The following is a 25,786-nucleotide window of genomic DNA, read 5'->3' on the forward strand; positions in this document are numbered from 1 at the left end:
ATTCGTGTCCAACTCTTTTTCAGGAGGGCAGCAGGCTGTGCCATCCGAACCTGCCATTGCCGATCCTCATGGTGTGGCTGTTGAGCTTGCTGCCGTCTCCTCATTATTCTTTCTGAAGGAGGTGGAGAATGTGCTGATTTCTGCTAGAAAGCCTTCAACCAGGAAGTCCTACAGCTCAAGTGGAAGAGGTTTTTGATCCTTTGATTCCAACTAGCTGGGTTTCTTCTTTTGTGGACTGAGGGACTTGCTTCAATATCTGTTCTTCCCCTCATCTTCAGGCCTTTGGCACTTCTTCAGATAAAGCTAATCTCAGCAACAGTGTGGCATATCAGCAGGTGGAAGGGATTCTGAACTCCCTCTCTCACTCGGAAAATGTGGTTTGTTTTTTTTATAGCCATCACTTTAGATTGAGGTGTAAATTAATTTCATGCTTTGTAATTTAACTTGGCATTCCAGCAGTTTTTTTTCACAAGGATGGTTCTGCATACTCACATGACTTTCCTTCTGAAAGTAGTGTCTACTTTCTACATCAAACAAGCAATTGTGCTACCAGCCTTTTTTCCCAGACCACATGCGCACAGAGAATGCATGGACTGCAAGAGAGCCTTGGTGTATTTGCTAAAGAGGACCCTTCTTGTGCTTCTCAGCCGTTTGTCTCCTTTGATCCAAATAGATTGGGAAGGACAGTTGCCACCAAACAAACTTTGGCTAGCAGATTGTATCATGCATTGCTTTGCTGGTTTAGAGATAACAGGCTCTGTCAATGCTCATCAAGTGAGAACCGTGGCAACTTCCATTAAAGTCCTATTCAGAGCTGCTACTTGGTCATCAGTTCACACCTTTTGTATTCTACTTTTTTCTGACCCTAAGGACAATAACTTTTGATAAACAATTGTGCTCAAGCTTATTCATCCAGTAGTCTACTTTTCCTTTGGGGACCAGGTTTTCTGTTTGTTGCTCCACATTACAACCCTCAGCTTGGGTCATGTATTATGGCTGATTCATGCCTGCTTGTTGATGGAGAAAGCAAGTTTGCTTATCTGTAAATAGGGTTCTCCATATTTAGCAGAATGAATCAGCCATACTAAATACCTGCCTCCTTGGGAGAGTCGACTACCTTGTTAAAGTTTAAGCTTTGGAAGAGACTGAGGGTCTCTCAAGGGCAGTGAGCATGCGTTGGACACCCCCCCCCCCCCCTCCCCACACACACACACACACACACGCTCAGAAGTACTTTGTGAGCTCCCAGAGCTGGGTCTGTGTTGGTAGTTTCGGATGATGTCACCCATGCATTATGGCCGACTTCATTCTGCTGTCTAAGGGGAGCCTGGGTACAGGTAAGAAAACATGGTTTACTTTACCTCTAATGACTAAAAAAATATGTATGCCAAAATATTTGCTTTTGAAAAACACAATCTGGTTAGAGCTTTGTGACATCTCCAGTGAGGCCTTTGTACAACAATCAGCCAGGTCTCACAGATGTTTATGCATCATTTTATTTGTGTCTTGATAATCAGACAGTGGAAAAGGGAGGTAATAGTCTGACCTTTCACCTCAGGAGACATTTGACTAAATTATATTTCAGACTTGAAAAGAATGAGTTCTAGAAGTTTCAAGCTTAAAAAAGCCACTCCCCCCCCCCCCCCCCCCCTTAATCATTGGGAAAACTGTCTAGAAATACCTTCCCAGTTTAAATGTAATACTTGCACATTTACCTGATGTTTTCTGGCCTGAAGACTGAGATCAAAACCAGATATTAATCTCTCAAACGTCAACAGTGGCATCAAACCATCAGTTTATCTTGTTTCTGTAGGTAATCTAAATATCAAGATAATTCATTGATTAGGAGGAAAGATATATTACCTTAATTTTTCTTCTTACCACTTTTTTGTGATAACTAAGTGTGGGCCCTCATGTCACTTTCCAGCTATAGAAGAGCCCTTAAGTAAGTTGGATGGAAAAGGACAGTTTTCGAAGCTAGCCAGTAGGGGTTGTGCAAACTGCATAAGATTGGCCTTAACCAGACTTCCTGACTCCAGTGGACAGGAGTCTAGATTATGGGTTTCCTGCACCACAGTGCACTGCTTTTCAGCAGAACCACTCAGGTGGTGGTTTAAGAATACCGATTCATGGGCTGGTCCGAGCTCTAGACCAAGTTCTCCTTGAAATCCTTTCAGGAACCTGTCCATAATGTGAAAATGGAAACCATTGCTAACAGTAATGTTATTCTGCTCTTATTCTAGAAGAGAAAAAAACAGTAAGACTGGAGACGGTGCAACCCATTGTAATCTCTCTTCTTTTTAGGCTATACTAGAATTGTGTATTCTCAGATATTGATGTTACTTATTTCTATAATTGTTAGACTGAATAAAGGCACATGTACCTTATATTCAGCTGCCTTGATGCAATAAGAATATACCTTATTGAATGTTTGTTTAAAAAAAAAAAAAACCAACACCTTTTTCCCCCCTCAGATTCAAACTTAAATCGCTGTGGGTTCCGGGGCTCTTCATATCTGGGAATGCCATTTAATCCATCCAAGGTTAGTTCTAGTAAAACCTGCTTTTCTTTGTTTAATATAAACTTATTGTACTGTTGGGATGATTGATGCTATTTATCCTTGGCTGAATAATTATTATACGAATGCATTTGATGCAGTATATATTGCTGCTTTGGAAAATTAGATTTTTAAAATTTGTTTTTAAATGTAACTCGAATCAGATTTGAAGTTGGCAGAGATGTTAGTGAAAATGCACACTGAGACAAACATAATTACGGATCGTGTAGCTGGTAGACCTTATCACTGTGTCAGCTTGAGCTGTAGTTCTGAGATGCGTGCTACCAACCAGTTTGTTCTTGGGCATCATAGTGGTTTACAAAAGGTTTGGACAATTTCCCTGGAGGAAAAATCCATAAATTATTAAGATGGACTGCAGAAATCTATTTGTTGTTCCTGGGATAAGCAGCATAGAATCTATCTACCCTTGGGGATCCTACCAGAACATTTGACCTGGATTTGGCCACTGTTGCAAACAGGATACTGGACTGGATGGACCTTTGATCTGACTCTGTATGGCAAATCTTGTGTACAAATAAAACATATACAATAAAATTACAAAAGCATACAAAATACAAGCTAAAAAGCAATTCACGCAACACATAATAAACATAAATTCCTTAATCAGTGGACAGGAGCAAGAGGTGACAGGGAAAATATGAAACTCTTCTTTTATATGTTTAATTTTAAATGTGTCTAGTGTCACAGAAAAAAACTCAGCTAACCTCCCCAGAGCTAGTAAGAATAGATCTTGTGCTTGAGTTTCATCTAGAAATAAAAATCTGGAAGTTCAGATCTCCTGAATTATTTTCATAGTGAGAAAGGGCAGGGGGAGGTATATACAGTATATTAAGATGGGAATTCACTAAAGCAGTTTAGGAATAAAAATACATTTACATTTTTATCCTTATTTGTGAAGGAATCTCTGGGGAATTTTTTAAGCAATTAAATATTTCTGCAAGCTCCTGGGGAAAAATTCAGGTAGTGCAGTTATACATGTCCTAACTTTCCATATGTCTTTCCCAATAGCTTTCAGAATCGGACAGTTTTATCTGTTTACAGATCTTCTTTCTCTTCTCCACTTATTCTTCTACCTTTTTTTCTCATTGCACTCATTCTCACCCATCTTCCCTTTTTTTGTCTCTTCTATGTTATTCCTCCTCCTGCCTTTCACCAGGAGGAGAGTGTGACATGTGAGAGGAGAGTGTGACATGTGAGAGGATAGGATAGGCATAGCATGCTAGCAGCTAGAATGAGCCTTCCCTGCTGCCTTTGTGACTGCCGGGTTCTGTAGCACTGGCAGGGGAGGTTGACGGAAATTCTGCTGAGTTGCAGGACTATAGGAACTGCGTCCTTGTGAGAGGAAGTGTCGCTCCTGCTGCAGTTCTTCTTTCTTACCAGGCAGTCTGAGGATTGCCTCTTGCAGCCGTGGACTGTTTGCCAACAGGAGAGCACGCATTTTTCTTTTTTTTTTTTTCTGTCTTGCCAGTTTACATGTTTCTTTAGGTTTAGAGAACTGAACTGGTCTCTGCTATGCTATAGCGCTATGAACTTCTTTAACGTTCCTCTCCGCCCTACCCCCAAGCGCCTCCCTTGGCTAGCCCAAGCTATTGCAGTGAACATTTTTTGGCCAAGGCTGTCTGCAGACCCTGGTATGTTTGCCCTCCAGATCTGTCCAGTATATGTCTCTATTGATTGATGGCTGGAATGTCTCTTTCTCTCTCCCTCTCCTATATATCCTCATCTCCAGTCAGCCCAAGATGCAGAAACTGAGCTTGGGAGTCAACATGGGTATCCTTCATGGCAGTGTGTACCACATTCTGCCTTTCTTTGTCTGATATGTGTGATGCCTTACGATTTTTGTAATTTTATACATTATAATTTTTATACTTATTTTTGTAAGTTTTTTGGAGTTTATTTTGAAAGCTGAGCATCTAAAAAGTCGAAATAAATAGAAGTTTTCGGTTGTCCTTGACCTATCACTTTTGTGGAAATGCATAAAAAAGTGTTTCTCGTCCTGATTAACTGCTGTAATAAGTACATTAACTTTCCTTCCAGAGACTTGTACATACCACAGCTGAAAGTTTCAACATGAGCAGTGTTTTTGTTGGCAAACCTGAACTGCTGCATTAGGAATCGTGGGATTTCTTAAACACTTCACCAAATAAGGATTGGACTTCAGGGAAGGCTGTTGCTTGGGGTGGGGGGGGTTGGAAATATACCATGTAAGGCAGGCTTCCCCATATTTGGATGTGTCAGGATGGAAGTGCCCGACTTGTCTACTGCCTCTGAGAACAAGCACCTATACTTCCCAAGAGGTGGTGAGGACAAGGACGGTAATGGGCTTCAAAAGGGCATGGGATAAACACTAAGAGGATTCTTAGTGGCTAAGTGATGGAGACGAACAAAGATTAAGCCATGTAGACTGAGGTAACCGGAACAGAGCAACAGTAATCCTTAAAACAAAAAATTACTGGGCAGGCAGCGCTGGATCACGTGAGTCTTTTTCTGCCAACATTTACTACGTTACTATGAGCTGCTGGCCCCAGAAGCAGAAAATGAAGAAAGTAGGTCATATCCAGAGAGAGACATGCTGACCTCTGGCCAGGGCCACTGCCAGACAGGTAAACAGCTTGTGCTATTTAAAATGGGATTACTGGCAAGCAGTTAACAGTGATTTCAGCTGTTGTTACTCCTATGGCAGTAATACTAGTAGTGGTCAAAGGTTCTGAAAGCTGTTTCTGTTTATCCTTCCCCCACCCTTTAATGTGAGTAATTTGAATAAATTAGAGTGCTGGTCTGATCAGGACCAGGCTTGCACGAATCTCACAGGCACACTAAATGGATGCATAGCTTTAATATGGCACACACAAGGAGACTAAAAGAATAGGGTATGTGATCATAAGACAAGCACTACTTTGTAATAAGAAGGTAACACAAAAGAAATAAAATACATTAACAGAAGAAAGAAAGGAAACCTTGGAAAAAGACCAAAAGAGGTAGCAACCGAAGCAGCCTTCATTCCCGTTACCTACACCCCTGACAGCAACTGGCTTCTAGGGTGCTGAGACAGACACATCAGTTTGAAAAAGGATTGTTTGTGGGTAAAAGGTGGAGGAGGGAGTATAAAAATTAAGGGAGTTTTAAAAACTGGTTAGGGGAATGGGGGCGGGGGTCACTGAGAGACGCAAATAAGGGAGACAAATGATCTCTGCTGCCTGCATTCTTTCACTGAGCCTGATCACTGGTTTGTCCTGCGGTCACAGGCAAGGAATAGTTGCTTCTTCTGGCAGCAATAGTGTTCCATTGTACTAAAGCATAACGGTACCAGGCCGTGTATGCTAAGTTTGCCTTTCGTTACGTGCATCTCTTTTCTCCCCCAGCTCACATAAGTATGTGCACACTCAGTTTTATGCATTTCTATCAAAGTATTTGACTGACTAACTCTGCCGATTTATTGTGTGAATGGTTTGCTAAAACAAGATTACTGACTATGCCTTCTTATTTTATTAATGACCTCAGCTTTATTCTTGGAGGTAATAAAACAGTGGCTTTCTTTGGTTTCTTTCTGCAACTTATAAATTAACTATTGATCTTTACTGTTACTAAGAAGTAGTAGTTTGTGTTTATATCTGAATCAGTGTAACGTAATGCAAAAATATCTCTTATCATACCACATCCCCATTTTTATCTTTCTTTTTTTCCTACACCCTGCTTCCCTCACCCCCTTCCCCCAATCCATATGGCATGGTGTGGATGAGACATATTTCCTTGCCCATCAAGAGGACTAAGAGAGCTCTACAAAATGTAACCACCTGTGCTGCTTTTTATTTAATGCAATAAAACATGGAAATATAAATATGCAGCCAGTAACATAATTACTAATGTAGGAAACAAAACCACACTGCAACACAACATATAATAGGGGGAGTGTTTTACAGGAAAGATGTATAATATCAAAAAAGGAAAAGAAAATATTAGGTAAGGAGTCTCTTTGCTTCTTTGATCAACTGGCATCACCACAACCTCTCCTTCGGGCCAATACAGTAAAGTCCGCAGGATGTCCGCTCTCCCGGCTGCGCACAGGCCACTCTCCTGTTCGCACGATTCAGTATTCAAATTAGGGTCGGCGGTAAAAAGAGGCGCTAGGGACGTGCTAGTGTCCCTAGCGCCTCTTTTTGGACAGGAGCGGCGGCTGTCAGCGGGTTTGACAGCCGACACTCAATTTTGCCGGCGTCTGTTCTCAAACCCACTGACAGCCACAGGTTCGGAAACCGAACGCCGGCAAAATTGAGCGTCCGGTTTTCAAGCCGCGGGCCGACTTCAAATTTTTTTTTTTTTTTTTTAACTTTTTGTAACTTTCGGGACCTCCGACTTAATATTTACTGCTTTTCTGTGCACTTTCCCAGTGCCCGAAGAAATTAGCGCCTACCTTTGGGTAGGCGCTAATTTCTGAAAGTAAAATGTGCGGCTTGGCTGCACATTTTCCTTTCTGAATCACGTGGGAATACCTAATGGGCCATCAACATGCATTTGCATGTTGCGGGCACTATTAGGTTTGGGGGGGGTGTTGGACGCACGTTTTCGACCCCGGAGCGCACTGTACTGTATCAGCCTGCTTATGATCAAGTGAAGCATGACTGTGTTGCATCTTAGCCCTGCCAAACTACATTCTCTGAAAACTTGAAAAAAAGACCAGATAGTGCCAGCTTTTTTTTTTGTTATTGTTTTAGAAACAAGTTTGATTATATCTTTGGCTTAAAACATTTAGTGAAATAAAATATTTGAGAGATCCTCTTTTTACAAAAAAACAAACAAACCAGATAAAGACAAAATTAAGACCACTGTTTTGGTAGCTTTTTCCATCGATGAGCAGTACAGCTTCTTAGCTAGTACAGCTTTTTTTCTGAGCATATGCAGAAATTCCCACACAGGTGTTGCCTCACGAGCCCCCTCAGTCTTTTTTTGTCCAAGCACCAGCATGGAAGTATACCTCTCTTTTTTTTTTTTTTTTTCTGTGAAAATCTTCATTTTTCTCTTCAGCCAGACCAGTCCAAACACATGGATTCTGCTCCCCATCCAGCAGATGGAGACAGAACAAAAGTCTCGCTGGGTCCCATGCTGCACTCAGCTTGCCAATATTCTGTCTCCAGCATATGGTAAGCAAATATCCCATGCTATGGCTGAGTTCTGGTGAGTAGGCGAGTAAAGAGAGAAAATTGGATTTGGCTTGCTCCCGGGGTGACTTCCTTCATCCGGTTGAGCTAAGCCTTGTAACCAGGGAGTTTCCTTAGTGAATTAGGTCGTTGTCTGAGTACCCTTCCCACTTCCCCACTTTTTCTTTCAGAGGTGTTAGGAACCTTAGTGTCTTGTTTGCTCGCGCTCTCTCGCATTCTTTCAGTTGTATCTATGGAAAGAAGTCTCCTCAGCAGTAGTGGACAGCTGCACAGTACTGGTGATGGATGGATGGCCTTCCACAACAATGTCAAGGTATTCAAATTCTTCAGTTGGAAGAAAGTTTCAGTCTTCAGGATTGGCCAAGAGAGGGGCTACTTTGTTTTTTCCATGGCCATTGGTGAACAGAGCATTGTAAAGGATTTCAGGATACTGAGTCTTGGAGATCCTCGTAGCCTAGGATTGGCTGAGATCTCCTTGACACGCAGATCTGGTTAGACTGTTAGAAGGGAGCCTGTTGCGTTTTCCACAGATCATGAGAATGTTTGGTTCAGGGCCCTCTGGAACACAAAGATCTGTCTCTGTTCTATCTTACGGCTTGGCCCTTGAAAAGACGTGTTTGAGAGGGGTTACTCGCAGGAGGTGATATTTACTCTCCTTGAGGCCAGAAAAATGCAAACGACCTTAGTGTATGTCAGAATCTTGAGAATTTTTGAAGATTGGTGTTCGAGCAGAAAGCTTTTGTCTAGGAGGGCCTCTATTCCAGCAGTGTTGGATTTCCTTCAGGATGGTTTGGCTAAGGGTCTAGCTCTCAATCTGAAGGTTCAAGTGGCAGCAATTGCTAGTTTTAGGGGGCACTTTGGATACAAATCTTTGGCCTATCCCAATGTCTTGCTTCCTGTAGGATATAAAGCATATTTGCTCTCCTTATTAGTTAGTTGTTGCTTAGGATTTTAATTTGGTCCTCTGTTTTCTCAATGGCAAGTGTTTTGAACCAATTGAGGCTTCTGGCAAGCATCTTATTCTTAAGTCTGTTTTATTGGTGGCAGTTTGTTGTGCTAGGTACAGTTAGGAGTTGCAGGCTTTATCTTGCAGGGAGTTTTTCGTAGCCTTTTAGGAAGAGGCAGTCTGTATTCATACAGTTCCAGCCTTTCACCCACAAGTGATTTTGACCTTTCATCTTAATCAGGTAGTCTGTTTGCCTTCATTTAGCCCCCCCTCCCCCCCAAAAAAAATAAAAACTTCATGCAAAGGCAAGTTTAGTCAGTTGTGTTATCTGGATGTCAGAAGGATCTTGCTTAGATACTTGAAATTGACTAAGATCAGATCATTTCTTTGTACTGTTCACTGGGCCTAAGAAGGATGAAGCAGCTTCATAGGCTTCAATAGCTCATTGGACTAAAGCAACCATAAGAATGTCCTATACATATGGGTGACAACTCACTTAACTAGAAGCCAAGTGGGCTGAGATGCATTTGGTATCTCCATTGTAGATTTGCAGGGCAGCAATGTGGTAATCTGTGTTCTTTAGCAAAGTACTCTAGTCTGGATGTCTGAGCTAGGGAAGAGGCAACATTTGGCTTGGCCATCTTGAAAGCAAGTTTGGCAGTGGCCCGCCCAGTTGAGGGGATAGCTTGGGTATGTTCCATGCACAGTCTTGCTCCAGCCAGACCAGTCAAAGATGAAATTTAAGCTTACCTGATGATTTCATTGAGTTCAACCAGACAAGTGCAGAAACCTCTTAAACTGCAAAATTGTTCTTCATTCTGGCTTGTTTTGAGCAGTGTTCCTTACTGAAGCATCTCAGAAATAAGGGATGTTTCAATTGGTCCAGGTTTGCTGCTGATCAGATGAGTGCATCCTTGGCTCTCTTCTGTTCGGAATAGTTATGTGTTGGTTTCTGGAAGCCCTTGAGTTTTATTTGAGGTAAATTAATCATTTTTATTGTTCATAGTTTGTTAAAGTGAATACTGGCAGGCTGGGTACAGCATGGGACCATATAAAGGGGTGATGTCTATACTTCCAATCCGCTTAAATTTATTCCCTACTCTTTCCTCCCCTCTTTATTTTCTCCCCTTGCTTACCTTGAACCTTCTCTCTCTCTTTACTTACCCAGCCCTTACACTTATAATTTCTATTCTCACCGCTCCTCATCTCTAATCAGACTTCTCCTTCCACTTAAACTAATATCCCCATTATACATCAGAAAACCCAATTATAAGATACTTTCTTTATTATGTTATTTAATGATGTTCTTTATTACTCTGCTTTAACCGAGATGTTAATTATAATACTAATGTTTTATGTTACAAAATGTTTCCATGTATGAAGTTGTTCAATTGTAAACCGGAGTGAAGGCTTCCCGCTATACTTCGGTATAAAAAGAACCTAAATAAATAAAAATAAATAAATGTCAGTGAGCCATTTGTTCTCTGTCTCCATCAGTTGGCTGGGGAGTAAAACCCATGCATTTGGACTGGTCTGGCTGGACTGAAGGATAGGAGATTATCAGGCAAGCTTAAATTTCAAGATACTTTTCTTAAAAGTTGCATCACTACCCCAGCAGCACCCAAAACAGCACTTTTCAGTGCTGCTACTTCAAAATGTCTTTACAATGTTTTGTAAGAAAAAAGCCACAGTGAGTGATTTCAAGAATTGTATTTGTGTTAGGAGAATACCCATTATCAATGAACATGACCTGTGCTGCCACTGCCTGGGACCAGATCATGATCAGGCCATCTGTTATGATTGTGGACAGATGTCCCCACAAACACAGCTCCAGGGACTGGAAAAAGAGTAACTGAGTGTCTCAGAACTCACAGTTGGTCCTCTTCTGAGGTGCAGTCTCATCTGCCTCTATGAGAATGGAGTTGAGCAGGAGTTCTTAAAATATATCCCCCCTCAATAGAACAGGCTGAGTCCTTGGGGGTTGAGTAAGCAGTAGTGGCAAGCATTGAAGAAAAAAGCATCACTCCGCAGAACCACCAGTGCATCTGGCTCAGAAGCACAGAGTCTTGGGTGCATCAGGGTCATCGATGCACAAGGCTTGGCACCATCAACACAAGTCTTCAAAGCATTGAGCCCCAGAACATTAATCCTCAGCACTGTTGCCCATTAAACCTGTGCCATCATTGACATCAAGCTGGAGAGCTTCCTACACAGCTGTATGCTAGCCTGTTGAGAACATTAATAGGGGTAGAAGGGGCTATCATACCCCCACCAATTACTATGGCACTTATACCAATCAGTTTAATGGAACAAGATCTGTTTGTAGACCTAGATCCCATTTGGTACCTCACATCTAATCTGCTTCTAATCCAGATTTTACAAAGCTCAGATGATGATCAGAATTCCATTCTAGTTTGAGAAGATGATGTTCCACTACCTATGCCAGGACAAGAGGGCACATTAACCCTGCGACCAAGTAGCGGAGTTGGTGAAAGATTTCTTTATCTTTGTGGAGGCAAAGATAAAGCGGTTACTTTCCAAACTCTCCTTTCCACGATATCAGATTTTACGCTGAGTACTACCTGTACTCCCGATCCCTACAAACACTCCATCAGAGCCCCCACGAAGTGATTCTAGCCCACAGCATTTGCTTGCAGTGGAGTCCAGCCAGTCAGAGAACATGCACTAGGAGTATACCACTCCAAGGCAAACAAGGGACTCCCTCCTCAGTTGCTGCCTTCATCATTGGAGTCCTGGCTTAGTGTTCCTTCACTTCCAGGCTCTGAAGAGGGATTGATGGGAATCCCTTCTGATTTCCCCCCAGAGCCTCCAGAGTGCTAGTGTCCACTAGAAGACCTTTCCTACTCAAGGTTTCTCGTCAAGTTGAGAAAAATGCTTGTTGTAAATGTGTGTAAGGACAAAGATCTTCACACTAAGGTCTTTGGCCTGTTCCAAATTCTGCACGTACTGGCAGAGTCAACAGCAATCCTGAGCCATACTATCCTAAAGAATTGTGAACAAGAATATGGGACAATTACTATTTCCTTATGCCTCAGTTGCAAGGAAACTAGACCTCAAATATATGGTTGTATGGAGCAAAAGTCCCTGGCCTTTGGACTAATGCAAATACCCCATCAGTCGGTCGTGGTAGAATTTACAAATAAAAATGCAAAGGAAACAGACATACTTGAATATTCTGCTGGGGAAAGATCATAGGTTACTGGCAATTGTGGTAAAAGTGTTCCAAATCTCCATGCTGAATGCACAAATCTCCACTCATCAATTTTGCATGGTTCAATACTTATACAATTGTATACAGAAATTGAAGTCTTTTCTTCTACCCTGTGAAAGTGGAATCACATACCCTCAGCCACTCATAGATGTGGAAGAGTGTATATACCATCTTATTCAAGGTACCCGTAATGGAGAAGGTTTTCATGGGTAATGATTCAGATGAACTGAATCAAATCACGGTTAACCTAGAAGATGTGGTAGGCCTGATTGACAAACTGAAGAGTAGTAAATCCCCTGGACCGGATGGTATACACCCCAGAGTTCTGAAGGAACTAAAAAAATGAAATTTCAGACCTATTAGTAAAAATTTGTAACCTATCATTAAAATCATCCATTGTACCTGAAGACTGGAGGATAGCAAATGTAATCCCAATAGTTAAAAAAGGCTCCAGGGGCGATCCGGGAAACTACAGACCGGTTAGCCTGACTTCAGTGCCAGGAAAAATAGTGGAAAGTGATCTAAACATCAAAATCACAGAACATATAGAAAGACATGGTTTAATGGAACAAAGTCAGCAAGGCTTTACCCAGGGCAAGTCTTGCCTCACAAATCTGCTTCACTTTTTTGAAGGACTTAATAAACACGTGGATACAGGTGAACCGGTAGATGTAGTATACTTGGATTTTCAGAAGGCGTTTGACAAAGTTCCTCATGAGAGGCTTCTAGGAAAAGTAAAAAGTCATGGGATAGGTGGTGTTGTCCTTTCATGGATTGCAAACTGGCTAAAAGACAGGAAACAGAGAGTAGGATTAAATGGACAATTTTCTCAGTGGAAGAGAGTGGACAGTGGAGTGCCTCAGGGATCTGTATTGGGACCCTTACTTTTCAATGATACTTACTTTTCAATGATACTTTATAAATGATCTGGAAAGAAATACGAGTGAGATAATCAAATTTGCAGATGACACAAAATTGTTCAGAGTAGTTAAATCACAAGCAGATTGTGATAAATTGCAAGAAGACCTTGTGAGACTGGAAAATTGGGCATCCAAATGGCAGATGAAATTTAATGTGGATAAGTGCAAGGTGATGCATATAGGGAAAAATAACCCATGCTATAATTACACAATGTTGGGTTCCATATTAGGTGTTACAACCCAAGAAAGAGATCTAGGCGTCATAGTGGATAACACATTGAAATCGTCGGTTCAGTGTGCTGCGGCAGTCAAAAAAGCAAACAGAATGTTGGGAATTATTAGAAAGGGAATGGTGAATAAAACGGAAAATGTCATAATGCCTCTGTATCACTCCATGGTGAGGCCGCACCTTGAATACTGTGTACAATTCTGGTCGCCGCATCTCAAAAAAGATATAATTGCGACGGAGAAGGTACAGAGAAGGGCTACCAAAATGATAAGGGGAATGGAACAGCTCCCCTATGAGGAAAGACTAAAGAGGTTAAGACTTTTCAGCTTGGAGAAGAGTCGGCTGAGAGGGGATATGATAGAGATGTTTAAAATTATGAGAAGTCTAGAACAGGTAGATGTGAATCGGTTATTTACTTTTTCAGATAGTAGAAAGACTAGGGGGCACTCCATGAAGTTAGCATTGGGCACATTTAGAACTAATCGGAGAAAGTTCTTTTTTACTCAACGCACAATTAAACTCTGGAATTTGTTGCCAGAGGATGTGGTTAGTGCAGTTAGTATAGCGGTGTTTAAAAAAGGATTGAATAAGTTCTTGGAGAAGTCCATTACCTGCTATTAAGTTCACTTAGAAAATAGCCACTGCCATTAGCAATGGTAACATGGAATAGACTTAGTTTTTTGGGTACTTGCCAGGTTCTTATGGCCTGGATTGGCCACTGTTGGAAACAGGATGCTGGGCTGATGGACCCTTGGTCTAACCCAGTATGGCATTTTCTTATGTTCTTATTTGACACCATAGCATGTTCCTAGTCAAAATTGTCAGGGAAATGTAGGATGCGGTCAGCAGAACTCACACTCATACTCACTCTCACACACACACACCAGCTTACTCAAAGTGTGTGTATTTTATTCTTATTAAATTGCAACAACATAGGACGGGATTTAAGTGTGAATTTATCTTATAGCTGATATAGTTAGAAGTAGACATGTCTTATCACTGCCACTAAGTAATATTTAATATGAAACTGTTACAGTATTTGTTGGCACCTGTTTAGTTAATATATTATAACGCATTTTAAGCAAAAATGTAATTATGTGCCTTATTGTGAACCGTTGTGACGTCAGCTTGCTTAACAACGGTATAGAAAATATTTTAAATAAATAAAATAAATTTCCATCACAGCACTTTAAGATCCAGTTGCCTATGCTATGATGTCCACAATAAATTAGTGGACATCCCCTGCTTGGATGATCATCTCTTTAGAGAAAAACTCAGTGAATTAGATACTCAAATGGACAGCATGTGGTGGTCTGCTCCCTATCTATGGGACCAGAGCAACAGTCTTCTACAAGGCACAGTTATTACACTTGTAAAAGACCATATTTCTAGAGACTCCCCTTTCAACAGTTGCAGTGATGCCAGCTGCTGCCTCTACTTCTGCAACAACTTCTGACTCTCAGTAGTGTGAAAGCTGTCAACCAAAAACACAAGTCAAGTCTAAACCTGGACAAAGTTGGGGTTTTTTTGTTTGTTTTTTAGCGCTTTTTAAACCCAGCAACTATCCTCTCCTGTGGTGAGAATCCAGCACTACCTGGAGGAGCAGCACAAGATCCCCAAAGATCATTGGGTTCTAAAGAGTGTGGAATCTGGATACTGCTTGAATTTTGCCAGGCTTCCCATGCTTTCTCATCGCTCAGTCTTAAATCTGGATTCATCTCACTCGATGCAATGCTGTCTGGTGGTGGAGTTGCTCCTCCAACAGCAGGCAATAGAATTGGTTCCTCCCCATAGCCAGGGGTTCTTCTCTCACTACTTTATGCCAAAGAAATCCTGGATCTAAAAAGCCTGAACAAGCATGTACTCCGAGAACGTCAAATTGAATTTCTTCCACACTATTCTCTCCTTCATCCAAAAGGGGTGGGGGGGGGAGTGGGTGTGCGCTCTGGATCTAAAGGATGCTTATGCTCATATTCCTATCCATCCCTCCCACTGACATTGCCTGCACTTTATGGTGGTCTGCTCCCACTTCATTGTAGAGTGCTCCCTTTCAGCAGCATGAAGGGTCTTCACCAAATACCTGGCTGTAGTAACAGTGCATCTGTGATGACAGGGCAACTGAGTCTTTCCTTCCCTGGACGAGTGGCTTGTGACAGCAAATTCCCAGGATGGTGTACTAACCTCCCTGCAAAAATCATTTCATCTCCTACAATCATTGGAGCTCTGGGTGAATTTCAAGAAATCAACTCTAATTCCCTCCCAGAAAATCAAATTCATTGGACAAGGATAGATTCCATGCAAAATAGCTTTCCTTATGTCAGATTGAGCAAATGCTCTTAGATCTGAATTGTGCTGGTGTCTAGACCCCTAAATCCTTCAGGAGGAATTACCACAATTTCTACTTCCTTACCAAGTAACACTGGCAATGGGTGGCTCTACAAAAGGTTGGGGGGGGGGGGGGGGCGGCTCACATTTGGCACTTTCTGACTCATGGAACTTGGTCATTCATAGGAAGACAATTTCAGGTCAACCTTTTAGAATTGAAAGCAATCAGATATGCTCTATCATTGACAAACCCCTTCCAATGGAAGATCATTTTCATTCTAACTGACAACCAAGCAGCCGTGTTCTGTGTAAACAAGCAGGAAGGTGCATTATCATGGACCCTCTTCCAAGAAGCAATGAAGGTATAGGAATGGGCATGCAAACATCAAGCTGTCTTGCAAGCAGCCTGTCTTCCAGGGGTCTTCAATATGTTAGTGGATCTCCCCAGCAGAGTCTTTTCGACCAAACAAATGGGCTTTGCAGCAGTCAACAGCCGACAGACTATTTAGTCTATGGGCACCTTCCAGTTTATTTGCATCAGAGCAAAACAGAAAACTGGAAAAGTTTTACTCCATTTTTTTTCAGCAAACTTAGATGTGCTCAAGATGTTTTATATGCTCAATTGGAATGCAGATCTCATGTAGATGTTTCAAACAATTCCACTCAGCCAGAATGGTGCAAAAAGTGCTCAAAGACTGCTTCGTTCTGATCTTCATAGCTTTAGCAGGGCCTGGACAAGTTTGGCCCATGTAGCTCTCAGATATCTCTCGGGTCAGATTCATCTTAAGTCAAGAAGAGGGACGTCTATTTCATCCAAATCTTCCCTCCCTCAGCTCGACAGCTGGGTTGTTGAATGCTCAGTGATCGCTGAATTGTCCTGGGGACATAAGGTTGTTTGTCAGAAAACCATCAACTAGAAGAGTCTACAGTTTTAAATGGAAAAGGTTCTGCACATGATGCCAACACAATACCTGAAAACCATTTGCATGCGACCCCAAACAGTTACTGAGCTATTTTCTATTTCTGCTTCAGGACTTTAGTGCTTCATTAATAAGAATACATCTCAGTACCATAGCAGCTTACCATGCTCATTTCAAGAGTAAGCCAATTTCCATTCATTAGTTTCCAAGTTCATAAAAGGCTTATGGCATACTAAACCTTTAGTTGTAAAACCACCTGTTCCTTGGGACCTAAATGTGTCTCTGGCACAATTGATGAAGCTGCCATTTGAACCATTGGATTCAGGTTAACTCAAGTTTCTAACTTGGAAATTAATTTTCCTTGCAGCAGTCATGTCAGCCAGAAGTCACTGAAATTTGAGGCTCCTTATATTCAGTTCTTTCAGAATAGAGTGGTGCTCCACAGGTTTCTCCGAAAGTAGTATCAGCTTTATATATTAAGCAATCCTGTTTTCTGAGCTCTTCTTGAGGCCACATACACATGAAGATGAGAGCTTTTCATACCTAATACTGAAAAGGGCCTTAGCTTATTACAAAAGAAGAAATTGGTCATGTCGTCAGACTTTGCAACTATTTGTATTACAATCCTAATAGACTGGGCATAGCAGTGGCCAAATGTGCATTGTCCAGCTGGTTAGCCAACTGTATCATTGACTGCTATGCTCTAGCAGGGCCTACAAGTTACACTATCAAAGGCTTATAAAAGTAGAGCCATGGCTGTAAGCTGTACTTCTCGAAGACATCTGTAAAGATGCAATATGGTTGACTGTACGCACCTTTGCATCTAAGAGTGACAATAGATTCAGACAAGCAGGCGACTCTCCATGGTGGAGTCTGGATTGCTTATTTAGTAAATCTTTGCTGTAACCCTCAGCTTGGGAGTCCCAACATATCATGACTAATGCAGACCCATTTTACAAAGAAAGCAAGTTTGCTTACCTTAGATGGTGTTCTCTGTAGACAGCAGGATGATTTAGCCATGCTAATACTTGCCTGCTTCCCTGAAGAATTGACTCCCTAGCTAGATTTAGCTCTAAAATCGACTGAGGGTGCTTATGAGGCAACACCAGTGCAGGAATTCCTGCACATACTTATTTGAGCTAAGAGAAAAAGAGAGGTCCGTTTTAGTGACACTGGATGATGTCGTTTCCCCCCCCCCCCCCCCCCCTCTCCATGGCTAATTCATCCTGGTGTCTACGGGAAAAGCAGTTTTCAGTAAGTAAATTGGCATTTCCTACTGTTCTTGTTACCCAGATTTGGCACATTGAAAAATATATATGCAGAAATTATTAGCAGAGTTTGAAGAATACAAAATTGTCCTTTTATTAAAAGAAAAATACCCAGCTACAGCCAGAAATCTATACTTATCTTGGAAAAGTATAACCCCATCCCTTTTCTTATCCAAATTATTATAATGTGACCATTGTTATCAAATTCTTGATAAACATAGTTGCTCTTGTGACATCACTGACATCTGGAGTTAGACAATAGAAACATAATGATCATGCTCTTGTCATGTCAGCTCACATTAAGAATAGGATGCACATATCCCCTCCAGCCACCACACTGTTGCCAATACATTTAAATATAATCAAGTCTTTATGCAAAGCTACTCCATAGGAAACCCTGGGGAGAAAGCTTATTTATTTTATTTATTTTTTTTCAATAACTCTTTATTGAGGAATACTGCACTACAAACACATAGATACAAGAATCAGGTGATAAGGCACAACACAGGACAGCATTCCTTCCCATTTTTAAATTATTATAAATTATTATAAATTGCTATTCTGTTTAATGTAAACCGGTATGATTTACATCGGATGTAAGAATGTCGGTATATAAAAATAATAAATAAATAAATAAATAAATTTTCCCCCATATCCACTCCCCTGCCCCCTGATGCTGATTAGGTCATACACTATTCAGTATAATGTAGGGTAACCAGACATTTAAGTCCTAAAAAAGAGAAGAAAATAGAGAGGAGGAAGAAAAAATTCATCAAAAACCCAGGCCCACAGTCGTGATCAGCTCTCCAAGGGAAATAGTGTTTGCACAGAAGTCGGCAAAGACTTATAAAACACATACCAAGTGTCCCTGAAAAAAGCCATACACCAGCTGATAAAGTTCTGTCATCAATGCTCTTTACGTGGCTCCAGTGGGAGAAATAGGTTTTAACCAGTTTAGTAAAATATATTTTTTGGCAATCAAACATACCTTAGAGAAAAAAAGATGATATTTATACATACATCCCCACTGTCATTGTTTAATATGCAGAATGAGCAAGACAACTGAATGTTCATGTTAAAGAGACTGGAAACCTGATTGCAAACAGACTCCCAAAAACCCTGAGAATGCTCACAAGACCACAAGCAATGTATTAGGGAAGCCTGCTGACAGCCACACTTCAAGCACTCACTGGAGGTTATAAGGCCCATCTTGTGGGCCCGTATCAGGAAGTATACAACTATATGGAAAATCCTCGCTTGAGTTTCTCTGAGATTGATATTGTTGGTGATCTTTTGTATTCACTTATAACAATCTTGAAGCATTTGTTCATCCAGTTCTTCCTGAATGTCAGCCTGCCACTTAACAAGAAGGGTTTCATAGATTGTATATGACTTAACATTCTGATAAAAAGTATACAAATGAGAGAGAGAACCCTGTTTGGCCAAAAAAAATCTTAAGTAAAAAAATTCTAAGAGGGGTTATCTATTGGCCCTTCCACTCCCTTTGTAAGTTGCTGGTAGCAAGCCTTGAGTTGGCCATATAACAGAAAATGGGTTGGCTGAAAACCCACTTTCTCTTGGATGTGTGCAAAAGAGAGAGAATTTCCCCAAAGCCGAATCTATAAAATCCTTTAATATCCAGCTCGCGGAAACAAAAGATATGTCTAGAAGATATCCCATGGAAAAAAAAGTAGCTGGTTTCCCCTAAAGGGATATTGTGTGGATACATGCATAGGTAACGGCAATAGTTTACGCAGTCCATCCCATACCCAACGCATAGTTGTCACTAATTTATTTATTTATTTATTTATTTCTTTTGTATACCGACATTCGATCGAGATATCACATCGGTTTCCAGATAACAGGTTGAATAGAGCCGGAACTGCCCTATTTTTACATTGTAACAAGATAACAGTTGATTAAACAATTAATATAAGGAACATTGTAACATATGGATAAAATTAAAATTAAATATTAAATGTGGGTATATAGAAGTGGCATATAGCCTATATACAATATGTACAATATGACACTAATCCAGAATGTAGGTGAAATGTCTGAAGTTCCTGGGGTGAGGGCATATGGAACCAGTTTAGGGTCAAGAGGTGTACATATAGCAGATATTAAACTGCGTTCTGTATAAGCAGTCTCCCAAAAATCGCAAATTGGCCGCCCAAGAATAAAGTTTAAAGTCGGGAAGGTTAAGCCCCCCTTGTTTTCTTGGGACGGTCAAGGTGGTATATGCTAAATGGGCCTTTTTTTAATTTCCATAAAAAAGCTCCTCTAATGGTCTGTAAAAAAAAATTATTTGATCTCTTGATCGTAACACTTCAGGAAGCATGAGAAAAAGGTACAATAATTTTGGGGCAAGAATCATCTTTATTACCGCCACACATCCCTGTAGGGATAACGGGAGAGAGTGCCATCCCTCCAATTTCCGCCTCAATTATTCAATAAGCGGGGGAATATTAATTTGATATCGCTGTCCCGGGTATTTATGAATTAAGATCCCTAAATACTTGATGGTATTTCCAGCCCATTTTATAGGGAAAAGAGGCCAGTTTTGTTGAAGCTTTTCAGAAATATCTAATGCCTCCATCTTATCAAGGTTTAATTTAAACTCCACTACAGCTTGGTATTCTGCGAAAATTTGCAATGCAGCAGAAAGAACTTGTCTGGCGTTGGATAAAAGTAATAAATCATCGGCAAACGAGTGTTTTATATTGTAACAAGCCGTAAAGCCCGTTAAAACGGGCTACATCCCTCTGTCTCTCACCTCCCCCTCATTCTCTCTCCCCTCACTCTTCACCACCCCCCTCCCCCACCCACTCCTCTCCACCCTCCCTCTCCTCTCACTCAGTCCCCCCTCTCCCTCACTCCCTCCTCTCCCTCACTCACTCCCTCCCACTCAGGTCCCCCTCTCCCTCCCTCCCCACTCAGTCCCTCCCTTCACCCACCTCCATTTACTCCCGGCGCCGTAAGCGCGACTTCCCGCAACCCTCACCCGGCTCCATTGACTCCTCCCGCTCCTGCCGGCAGATCTCAGGGGGGGGTGTCACTCCCGCGCGCGCGGCAGTGACCCCCGCGAGATCTGCCGGCAGATCTGGGGAGGAGAAGTAGCGGCACCGCGCGCGCGCGGTGCCGCTACTTCTCCTCCCGCTCCTGCCGGCAGATCTCGGGGGGCGCGGGAGTGACACCCCCCCCCCCCCCCCCCCGAGATCTGCCGGCAGATCTGGGGAGGAGAAGCAGCGGCACCGCGCGCGCGCGGCGCCGCTGCTTCTCCTCCCGCTCCTGCGGCCCCACCGCCATTTTTTTTTTCTGATCGACGTCCTTGCCCGCACATGCGCAGTAGAGCTGCGCTCTACTGCGCATTTGCGGGCCGTCGGTCACAGGCCATTTATAAGGTAGATGGACCCACATACATGCCTGTGATCTTGGGAACAGAATGTATTTTGAGAACAAGGGGTTCCACTGTCAAAATAAATAAAAGTGGCGATAGAGGGCACCCTTGACGGGTCCCTCTACACAGAGGGAATTCATCAGACAGAAGTCAGTTTACCAAACTCCTGGCTGCGGGATTAGTGTATAATAAAGTTATATATTGATAGATTTTCCCTACAAACCCAAATTTATGAAGGACCTGCCACAGGAAAGGCCATGCCACTCTGTCAGAGGCCTTCTCAGCATCGCAATTCACCAGGAGAGGGTCTGGAACAGAACCAAATTTACAGTTTTCCAAGGCAGCCAGAACCTTATGAATGTTAACAGTGGATCGCCTGCTATATACAAAGCCCACTTGGTCAGCTGATATCATCTGGGGCATTAGACTTTTCAGTCAGTTTGCCAGGATCTTGGCATAAATCTTTATATCTAAATTAAGCAGAGATATGGGCCGGTAAGACGAAGGGAGCTGTGCATCCCTTTCTGGGTAAGGTAACACCACTATGGTGGCTGTCTTCATGGTGTCCGGCATAGAGCCCTTAGCACGCATATCTTCATAGACAGCATGTAAAGTGTTAGGGATTTCTTGCAATAATGATTTGTAAAAAAAAAAAAAAAAAAAAGAGCATCCAGCCCGTCTGGGCCTGGTGCTTTGAGTGTTAGTAAGGATTTAATAGCCTCCACTACTACTTCCAACATTATGTCCTGGTTCAATTTGGTTTATTACCTCCTCAGATGGCTGATAATAATGCATTTGATCGAGAAATTTACTCACTAGGTCCGGTTCTGCCTTTTCAGCAGAGTATAAATCTTGATAGTATTTAGAGAATACCTGCGCTATATCTGAAGAAGATGTTCTGAGTTCACCTTGCTGCTTCTTTATAGCACGTATGAATTTGGAAGGTTCCTGACTTTTCAAAAGCTGGGCAAGCATACAACCAGGTTTATTTCCATAATGGAACAGGCGATATTTCACATGCTGTAAAGAAGTTACCGCTCTGCAGTGAAGTAGTTTAAGCGCCATTTGAGTGGCTTTATATTCTTCCAAATAGGGATCTGATGGTCCACTAGTCAGTTTACGTTTCAAGTCCCTAAGTGGTTTTTCTAAGTAGATAATCTCTGCATTCATTTGTTTTCGCTTATGGCTAACATATCTAATATTACCCCGGAGTACCGCTTTCGCTGTTTTCCAGAACAATGTCTGTTGAGTAGAGAGTTGACCATTAAATTCAACATATTCTTTCCATTTCCCTTGAATTCTGGATCCAAAGTCAGGCTAAAGGGTATCCTCCATTGACCCCTCCCCCGGGAATCCCCCAACACCATATTGGCCATAGCCGAGCTATGATTGGAAATAAGCAGATCTTTTATGGATGCGAATAGGTCTTCCGAGACCAGTAAGTAGTCAATCCTAGACCAAGTTGGGTGAGCTCAGGCCATGTGAGCAAACTCCCGTTCTACTGGATGAAATGATATCCATAGGTCTAACAATTGTAGATGTTTACATAGGAAACGGGGCCCCTTATGGGATGACCCCCCCCCCCCCCTCCCCAGAAGGCTGTCTGTCTAAAGCAGGATCCACAATACAATTTAGATCAAACCCCCCCCCCCCCCCCCACAATATGACGGGGTAATGTCCAAGTTCTGAAACCTGAGAGCCAGCTAGAAAAAAAGGAGTGGTCATAACTGTTGGGGGCGTATGCAGATATTAAGGTTATTAAGGAATTTGTTGCCAGAGGATGTGGTTATTGCAGTTAGTGTAGCTGGATTTAAAAAAGGTTTGGATAAGTTCTTGGAGGAGAAGTCCATTAACTATTATTAATCAAGTTGAACTTAGGGAATGTCCTCTGCTATTACTGGCATCAGGAGCATGGGATCTTCTTGGTGTTTGGGTACTTGCCAGGTTCTTGTGGCCTGGTTTGGCCTCTGTTGGAAACAGGATGCTGGGCTTGATAGACCCTTGGTCTGACCCAGCATGGCAATTTCTTATGTTCTTATGTAACATTGTTCCCATCAGCTTCCCTGTGAGAATTAAGTATCTCCCCCCTGGATCTGCCACCATTTTAGTCATCTGTAAAGCTATCGCCTTGTGGTTAAGAATGGCTACCCCACAGCTTTTAGATGTCCCTGCAGCAGAAAATACTTGAGCGACCAATTTTTTTCCTTAACTTAGATGCTTCTGCTTGATTTAAATGAGTTTCTTGAAGGAATATAACTTTAGTCTGTAGTTCCATAGTTTCCCTGTTATCTGTAAGACATTCGTGTTAAGTCATTTCTAAGTTCTATGTAAACCGAAGTGATTGGTAACATTGTTACCAGAACGTCGGTATATAAAAATGTTAAATAAATAATAAATAAATAAATAAATATATTCAATATGGGGCCAAAACTTTTTTTCTCTTTTTACAGGTGTCCCAAGGCCAGCTACATTCCATGTAACCATATTACAAGTCATCTTGGGAAAGGTGTTAAGGTTGTATAAGTGGTGTGTCTCGTATACAACAGTGCTCTGCGACATCTAGCCCAATAACTAATCACATGGGTTCTCCCCTGCACTGATTCTAGTGTCCTGACAGAAACTAGCAAGTAATATCTCACAAACATGGTTCCCCACCAAAAAGATAATTGGCATCAGCTCCTCTTCCCCCCACCCCTTCTCCCATATGCAGATACATAGATTCAGATATAAAACTAGCCAAAATCTCAAGAGACCCCCAACCCTCAAACTTTCAAAGAGTCCCTTCCCAGCGAGACTGGGAGTCATCCAGCTGTTTGGCATATTCAGCCATCTCACAAAAGCTTATAACTGAAATACACCCCACCTTAATGCAATGCAACCACCCTTACTTAAAACCAACATTATTCTCACAACTTATAAAAAAATGTAACTCAAAACACTTGTGCTACAGTTTCTAAAGTTACATCCTGAAGAGCCACAGACTCCCCAATCTCATTCTGTTTGGTCACTCTCATCTGCCTGAATCTTCTGCAGAAAATCTTTCGCCGCTAATACGTTGTCAAAGATCTGTGAATTGCCTTGGTGCCAGATCTTCAGTCTAGCCGGGTATAGAAGGAAGAAACGGAATTTCTTAGCTACCAGATCATAGCATATAGGGAGTAAACTCCTTCCGCAACCCAGAGATTCGTGCTGAGAAATCTTGAAAAATTAAAATTTCTGTTGTCATATTGAAGTTCTCGTGATTTGCGATAGTGTTGAAGAATAGTCACTTTGTGAGCATAATTCAGGAGCCGGGCAATCACAACCAGAGGTCTTCAGGCGTCCTCTGCTGTTAATTTTGCTCCAAGCCTATGAGCCCGTTCAGCAAAGCCCAGGGGTGAGGCCTGCAGGGCAGGGATCACAAAAACCAGCCACTCCTCCAACACTTGTACCAGATCAGCATCCATAGTGATCTCTGGGAACCCCACAAATCTCAAATTGTTTCTCTGGGATCGTTTTTGTAGTTCGTCAATTTTTTCATCCTGGACCCAGGCAGCCTTCTCTACATCATCGATCCTTCTCTCGAGGGGCTCCAACGTCATCTTTCACGAGAGCAACTCGACCTCCACCCGTTCCACCTTCGTATCGAAGTCTCCCAAGGAGGCTCGAACTTCTTCAATTTGCTCTGAAATCTGATGTAACTGCGCATTGAGGGTGGTGATAACAGCCTGTGAAATTTTGTCCTCCAGGGAATCATCTCCGGTGGCGTCGGGTAGATTGGAGTGAAAGGCTGCCATCTTGGATTCGGGGGCTTTCGTCTTCTCCTTCTCTTTTCTGTGTTTTCATCACCATTCGTGAGTTCTTCTTGTTTGCAGACACTATATGATAGGGTGTGGGAAGAAGGAGGCAGTGGTGCCACACAGGTTGCGCATCCCAAAATCAGCTCTTGTATTGTGAATTAAATTAAAGTAAAAAAAAAATCCTCACCTCATTTTCATATTGTCTCAGCAACAGCACTATATATCAAAATAAATAGTCCCTTTAGATACATGCATGCTGCCCACTACTTTGAAACTTTGGTCTTCACACTGCTTCTCCAAGGTTAGGATGCCCTTACAATTCTAAAGAGCACTGTTGTGGGAATTTTCAAAGTCTGCATAGTTATAAACTACACGGGCACTTTTAATGCACATATTTGAGGCAGATTTTCTTTTCTTTTCTTTTCTTTTTTTTTTTTAACTTTATTGAATTTTAACATAAACGATGCGCAATACTTTGCCAGAAGTATAGGAATACATAAAGTAAACAAATCTATATAGTATGCATTAATACAAAACAAAAATGTATCTCACACATTTGTCCACAGTACAGCTTGGGAGAAGAAAATACAAGAGAAATTCCAGAAGCAACATAGAAAACAAGCATAGCATGACTAACAAAACCTGCCAAACTATGACTTTCCACAGAATTCAACCAAGGGTAGAAGATGTTAACTTCTTAGTCAATGAAGACTCGTAGCTGTTCAGGAAGAAAGAACACATAACACTCCCTATTTATAGTTGACTACCCATTTATAGGGATATCTAAGGGCAAAAGAGGCCCCTAAAGCTCTTGTCTCATGTCTCAGGGCCATGAACCTCTTCCTTCTTTCCTGTGTTACACAGGCAAGATCTGAAAAAATCATAACATTTCCTAGCGTGTAGCAGATGGACTCAGGACCAATGGGTATAGTGTGCTCCTGATAGCAGTTGGAAACGGAGTCAGATTTCAATCTGACGTCACCACCAGTACATATACCCCTGCAGGAAGCTCTGCTCTTCAGTATTTCTCAGT

At 41.9% G+C, this 25,786-nt stretch overlaps 1 protein-coding gene across 8 annotated transcripts in view; it reads left to right on the forward strand.

Moving 5' to 3' along the window:
* The window catches only part of PGGT1B (protein geranylgeranyltransferase type I subunit beta), a 193,505-nt gene that overhangs the window by 42,239 nt on the left and 125,480 nt on the right, over positions 1–25,786 (forward strand). For 7 of the 8 annotated variants that reach the window (XM_029571436.1, XM_029571386.1, XM_029571411.1 and 4 more), the window contains 3 exons: positions 2,475–2,542; positions 4,308–4,363; positions 23,425–23,488. In XM_029571436.1, the coding sequence (XP_029427296.1) occupies positions 2,475–2,542; positions 4,308–4,363; positions 23,425–23,488 (188 nt within the window). The remainder of the gene's footprint in view (positions 1–2,474; positions 2,543–4,307; positions 4,364–23,424; positions 23,489–25,786) is intronic. The other variant, XM_029571403.1, reaches the window with a different exon arrangement.

The sequence above is a fragment of the Rhinatrema bivittatum genome, chromosome 1 (assembly GCF_901001135.1).
Source record: "Rhinatrema bivittatum chromosome 1, aRhiBiv1.1, whole genome shotgun sequence".
Lineage (NCBI taxonomy): Eukaryota > Metazoa > Chordata > Amphibia > Gymnophiona > Rhinatrematidae > Rhinatrema > Rhinatrema bivittatum.